This window comes from Metarhizium robertsii (genome assembly GCF_000187425.2).
Source record: "Metarhizium robertsii ARSEF 23 chromosome Unknown MAA_Scf_13, whole genome shotgun sequence".
NCBI lineage: Eukaryota > Fungi > Ascomycota > Sordariomycetes > Hypocreales > Clavicipitaceae > Metarhizium > Metarhizium robertsii.
The window spans coordinates 448,101-454,470 of record NW_011942153.1 but is presented as its reverse complement, the minus strand read 5'-3'; the positions used below and the strand labels follow the sequence as shown (position 1 = coordinate 454,470).

Below are 6,370 nucleotides of genomic sequence, written 5' to 3'. Positions count from 1 at the left end.
CTCTCGTAGTAATATTGAACTCCTTCCCATGGATGGTTGGATGGCATGGCACTGGGAGAGATAGACCGCAAAATGTTTTTAAATTCTTCCCAGCCTTCATTAAAAGTCAGCGTGATAAAGAGTTGCGGGAGTCCGTGGCCTGAAATCATCGAGTTTACGAGGCGTTCCTTTTCGAGAAAATAAGCTTCTCCAGTTCGGATTGAGCCAGGTATAGCATGTGTGAGAGTTTCACTAATAATAGAATGTGACCCATAATTCGACTGCTGTAGGAGTTGATGCTGAGGAAGACGGTTGTCTATAGCTTGCCTCGTTTTATTATGAATAAGGCGATTTGTATTCTGAAAGATTCTTGTAGCTTCCATTTCTTGGTATGCCCAGGCAGCCCAGTAATAATCGTCTCTGAAAGCGCGGTTGTAGGAATTGAGCTTCCTTTTTGTGTCCATGTGGCGAGTGTATGTAGAGCGCCCATTTTCGCGACGCTCTCCTTGTACAAATTGTCCTTTACCGTAAGGATAAAGGTGCGGAAAGCAGAGTACCTCGACATCCGGATCAGTTCGATATAGCATCGGCTTTGGAGGATGTCGCTCGGGGACCTGTATTGCCCCAGCGGAGAGCCTGTAGTATCGGAAATGCTCATTCCTTGTTTCTTGGTCGTACTGAAAAGGGTTCATGACAAGATCCGGGCGTGTTTGAGGTCGCCGCTCATCGCTGTTCTCAGGGAGTTCCGCAGTTGGTAAAGGATGGTCGATTTGCAAATGCGCCCGCACGTCATTCCTTTGGAAGACGGGGTTTCTTTGCAGCAGCCAATTGCGAACATGAATTAGATGCTCAAGATTCTGGTGTTGGTCTACTCGATGTGGGCTGCTCTGCAGATAAGCCCCAAGTGTGCCAGAATAGAGCATGTTCGCTCGCTCGTTAATCGGATTCGTGTTAATAACACCAGATAAAGTTCGGTACACATAAGGGATCGTGTGTAAGTTGTACCCTGAAGTCCTCCCCAGATTTGTGTCCAACTTGAAGGGGGATATGAACAGAGTCGATCGCCGTGGGAGAGAAGCAATGCACTGAGGGACCTGTCCGCAGTCTATAGGCGCCCGGGGCTCTTTGCAACAGTCCTCGCAGAGAATCACGCCACCAGGTTCGTCGTCAGTCACAGGAACATTGAACACGCTGGTGATTCCGTATTCATGGTTGTGCTGGAATGCTCTCCGTTTACGGTTCCTTGGGAGCAGCAAGGTTGCGCACTCGGCGCACGGTGTATCGGGGAACTCCTTGTTCCAGCGGTCCTTAAATCTTTTCCTCATACCTCGAAACCGCACCTCAGCTTCTGCAAATATCGTGCCCGCCCGGCGCCGTCGAGATCTCGCTAAGGGAAATTCGGTATCCTCGTTGCTACGATGACAACGATGACGACGACGACGAACCCTTGTAGTATTAACAACAATAGTATCGTCTGTTACGTAACGACCCCTGGTAGTGTCGGCCGGTGGAAACCGGCTGTGCTGGTTGATTTGTGTATTGATGGAAAAAGTTTCCAACAGTACTTGGCTATTATCGTTAAAAAAAGACTGCACAGGGATCCGTATCATACGCAGGCGGTCTTGTTGCTCGTTGGTGGCGGCATTATAGGTGTAAAATTGTTGCTGCCGGTCTCCAGACATAATGAATGGTCGGAAGGAATAAAATCACTGCAGTTGTGAACTAACAAAACACCCAAATCAAGGACTGATCGTTATTCCTCAAGCTCATCATTAATAAACGTCTCCTTCGCTTTCTGACTCGGCTTCCGGTTGCGCTTAGAAGGAGGTTCCGGAGGAGGTTCAGTTGCCTGGTGCTTGTTCTGCAAACCACCCGGGGTAAGATATACCACCGTAGAGTGGCCGTCTTGAGTCTCGGGTTCGCTTTTAGGTAACTCAAAATCAGCAAATCTATTCCCCCTGCTGCTGTCACCCATTGCGAGAGATGATACGGAGCTACCTCCTCTGGGAGTAAACGTGTCAGACACGGAATGAGGCGTCGACTCAGAACTCTCGCTGTAGAAAGGAAGACGCGAACTGGGCGGAGTCATTGGAACTGGCGCTTTGCTCTTGTTTGTCGGCGTCGCAGGTGATCCCTTAAGTGGCACGTCTCTGCGTCGCGAAGAACCACCTTTAGCGGCAGAAGGGGTACTACTTCCAGGGTCCTTGTTGGTCGAGTTAAAGGACACGGCGAGCAGGTCAAGATATCCAGGCTGCTGGGTCTCCTCATCCGGAAAGGTATAGAATCCATCGATGAAGAGCTTACTTTGAGCGCGCAGGTTTGTACTGCCGAGAGTACGGTCGAATTTGGGAGAACTTTCAGCGTAAAAATATTGAGTCTTGGTACGGGTTTGCGAAGCTTTGAAAACTTTGTCATTGCGTAAAGCTTGAGGGACAGGATCACCATAGTATCCGGTAACCTTTGCTTCGAATTCGAACGTGCGAGTAGCGTCAACAAATCGTGGCGTGCAAGTCAACTCTGCTGCCGCATTAATACGTAGCCGATGGATTGGCAGATGATCCGTTATTAATGGAATAGCGTCAAAGGCGGTAAACTGGACAACAATCAGCAGAGAACTTGCCGGGTGGAGAATCTAGCTGCGTCAAAGGAAGGAGTCTGCGGAAACAGAGAATACTCGCCTTAGGCGCCTCTGCCTCGTCATTGCCCGGAAGCCGAGCCTGACCGCGGATCATATATGCTCTCCCGGCTTCCAACAGATCACCATAGAATGCTATATAGAAGCTTCTCCAATCTCCTGCTGTGGCGTCATTATCGCCCTCCTCGAACTCACATAGAGCATTGCGATATGCGGAGTTCGAGATTCTATCTACCTCAGCTACTCTGGCGAGAATAGTGAACCATGTAGACATAATGAGAGAGGGCAATGGAATGGGGCGAAATACCAAACGATTTGTATGTTACAGCTCGCGGCTGCAACTTCGCTAAGCGTTGGGAAATGGGGGACACGTCAAAATGTTGAAGATCTTGAGTACTTGAGAGTTTGGGAACTTTGGGGGCAGTGGTGGCATTGGGGACAATCACGACATCGAGGCACGACATTGAGGGGGGGAATCACGACATCGAGGAAAATCACGACATTGAGGAGAATGGCGACACCGAGGACAAATTGTGCATTCCCGGGCTCCCAAATTCGGACGTTAGTCGCCTCGAGCCCGCGACCATGTAAAACTGAGGCAAAATGAACTAATTACACACATCGGACGGGGCCACAATATCGGGCGTAGATCGTGACAACTGTAGGGGCTTGGGAAGGAAATTCATGAGATAATGTGAAAATCGAGGGGAGAAAAAGTTGATACCGCGACTAGGGAAAAAAATATCCCGTACTATCTCCCGTAGGTTTGAAGGAAAACCACTGTGACGAACGACTTTCAAGCTATGGGGACCACAGGGGGGGAGAAACGATTCTTATTCTTGTCTTCCACCCACTATACCACGATGCTGAGTCGTGTAGTAGTAGTAGTATAGTAGTAGTAGTAGTATTAGTAGTAGTATAGTATAGTAGTAGTACTAGTATAGTAGTAGTAGTAGTACTAGTAGTATAGTATAGTATAGTATAATATAGTAGTAGTATTATAATAATCTTAGTCGGGCTCGGAAGTGACAAACTAAGGCCCAAAATGGATGTTATTACCAAAAATGGAATGGTGTAACGCCTACCGAACGGCACCTAGATTTATCATGTTTATTGAGTTTGGGTTTGAAGCTTCAAATTGCCTGAAATTTCTGGTTCAAAAGATTCAAGGAACTCTGTATGCTTCCTTTTCCTTACTGGCATTTTGATGATCTCTGTATTCGAGAATGAGCCAAAATACCCTACAAATTGATGGGAACGCGCCTTACGCGTGAGCCTGACCAAAAAGTACAAAGGCTGGGGATGGGAATTTTGTTGCGGCCTGGTACCTGTGGGTCCGAAATTTGGGGGCCAAAAAATGTTACACTTTGGCAACGAAGGAGATACTGCCCCAATGTGCTGCATGTATCCGTTACCGTATCCTTAGTTACACGATGATTCATTTTCCAAATAATTCTTCGCTTGGGCACGATTCCAGAAAGTAACAATAGTCTCGCAAAAATTCGTTACGCCTCAGGTCAATCCTACCATCATATTACTAGTGTCGGATAATGTCATAGTTGTTCGGCATCGTGGCATTGCGCTGGAGGATGACAACCTGATCTTGTATTGTTGCACGAAAGGAAGCATCTCCGTAAATGATAACTTCCAATAATTTCAAGCCTTCTGGACCAAAGGCCCAGTCGGCAAAGTGTCGAAAATCTTCCGATAGCGGTGGTCTACGGCCGAAATGATACATTGTCTCGTCGTCGGACGAAAAGATTGCGTACAGCGCGGGAACCGCTTTCATGGTAGGCCAAGAAAGACTGCGGATGTGGATGACCTTGATGGGAGTAGAAATTAATGGTCGCAGTGCAATTTTCTGCAAACACGTTCAAGTTAGCCTAACCCAGCTTGTTGCCCGCATGGTTAATGGGCGATTTCGCTCCCCTACTTACAAAACAGTGCGGTGAGCAAGAGAGGCCTAGACAGTCGAGGTTGAGACCCGCCAGAGGGTGTGCCGGATTTTGGGCATTCAGCTCAAAATCCGGTCCGATATCAGCTTGTCATTGTCGGACCATATCCAGGAATGCACGCTGAGGCGCTTCAAAGTCTGCTTGTGGCGGGCTATGCAACTCCAAATGTCTTCGTCTGGCGAATACTGGCGAACACATATAAAAAGCTCCTCAAGGCCATGAATACGATTGAGTCATTTTGCTAGGTCAGCCCCTCGATGCGGTGGCACAACGGGCGTTTTGCTCGGCACCGCCAGCGACGGCTTTGTCGAATTGCTTCACTTCAAGTGAGCTCAAACGCGTCATGGCACTAGCGTCGGTGGTGATCAGGCCTCCGAGGAGAAAAGGACACCAGTTTGGACAATCTCTCAGCGTGATCGATCGCGGCCTGTCGAAGCTGAAGGCTCTCGCCGCCGCTGTCGTGAGAGGAATCTGCGTGAAGGAAATGCTCACCAGTGACTGGAATATTGACCCGGTCCGTCTACTGAACACGGGAGGCTGGTCATAACGAATGTGCTACGGAAAACTCACAGTGTCGAGCGTCTCAGGTAGCAACTGGCTTAGGCGGCCCATTTGCCAGATCAATATGAGTCTCGATCTATATCTGGGTCGGAGGGCATGACAAAGCACCCGCTCTTAGACCGTGATGGCACAGGGCTGTCGTGCGTTAAAAAGTCTCGGGGTCGCGGGCTCTTTGCGCACTCTGTTTGACTTTTTGCCAGATGCAAAGTCCATAACCACTGTGGCAGTGACTGGGGGATAGAGTTGGGTCATCTATGAGTAACGAGATTCAGGCCCCCCCGAGGCATTGTTTAGTGGTGTAACTGGGGGGACAGAACAGTCCACTAGATTAACTACGCGAATTGAAATTTTACGAACACGAAACCCGGCCGCGGACTCCTTGCCTATTTACCGTCTAGCGGCCACTTCTTAATTTAATCAAATTGATGGGTACTTCCACGCCTCCGCCCTGGTGTTCATTCTGGTTTTCATGTGCTCAACTACCTAGGCGACTACTACTTACGAGTATCTACAGGCAGAGCGCCGCCACAAGTGGATATGGAGCAGCCACTGTGAACGGCGGGGTTGATATGGAGCAGCCACTGTGAACGGCGTGATTCAGACAGCGGGACTTGCTCTCGCGTCCACTGGCGGGGCAGTTCCAGTTGTGAAAAATTCAGTCCAACTTTAAACGCTGTCAGCGTGCTCAGTAGTATTTACCGGAGCTCTCCTGGTTTGCTTTTGTACCATCATGTTAGGGGATACTTCGTACGGTGTCAGACATCGAATACACATTAACGCCGAGGGCTCTGCTGTGTGCGCTCACACATGATCGCCCGATAATACTTTGGGGCAGGTATTTTCCAAGAAAGGACGGGCAACAGTGACCAGTCGATACTTCCCGTGGTGGAACCAGCTCGTCGAAGCGAAATGGCTAATTTTCTTCTCGATTTCTATTGTGATCACCAGGCGGGCCATCCCCGCGCATGGACTTCTTTGCCCAGTGGGGAGCGGCTCGGGGATGATTGCCAGATTACATTGTGCGCGTGATGAATAACACTGTCCAGTCGCCAACGGTAGGGCTTAGAACAACAAAGATCGGGTGCCCTCAAAATGACAAATGAGGTCGTCTTCATTGATTCAACTGGAAAAAACTTGGCTTCATTGATTCAACTAGAAAAAACTTGGTGTAATTGCTAATTGTCATCATAACTGTTGTGAATGGACAAAGATAGGAGCGCCGTTACGAGGGGTAAAAGCT

The 6,370-nt window shown here is 48.9% G+C and overlaps 1 protein-coding gene across 1 annotated transcript; it reads right to left on the bottom strand.

Annotated features, from left to right (window-relative positions):
- Window positions 1-1,732: 1,732 nt before the first annotated feature.
- Window positions 1,733-2,888, bottom strand: MAA_11685 (uncharacterized protein; the record flags this gene model as incomplete). Its single annotated transcript, XM_011412600.1, has 2 exons — window positions 1,733-2,496; window positions 2,654-2,888. 2 exons carry the CDS (start codon window positions 2,886-2,888, stop codon window positions 1,733-1,735), a joined length of 999 nt encoding a protein of 332 aa, XP_011410902.1.
- Window positions 2,889-6,370: the final 3,482 nt, after the last annotated feature.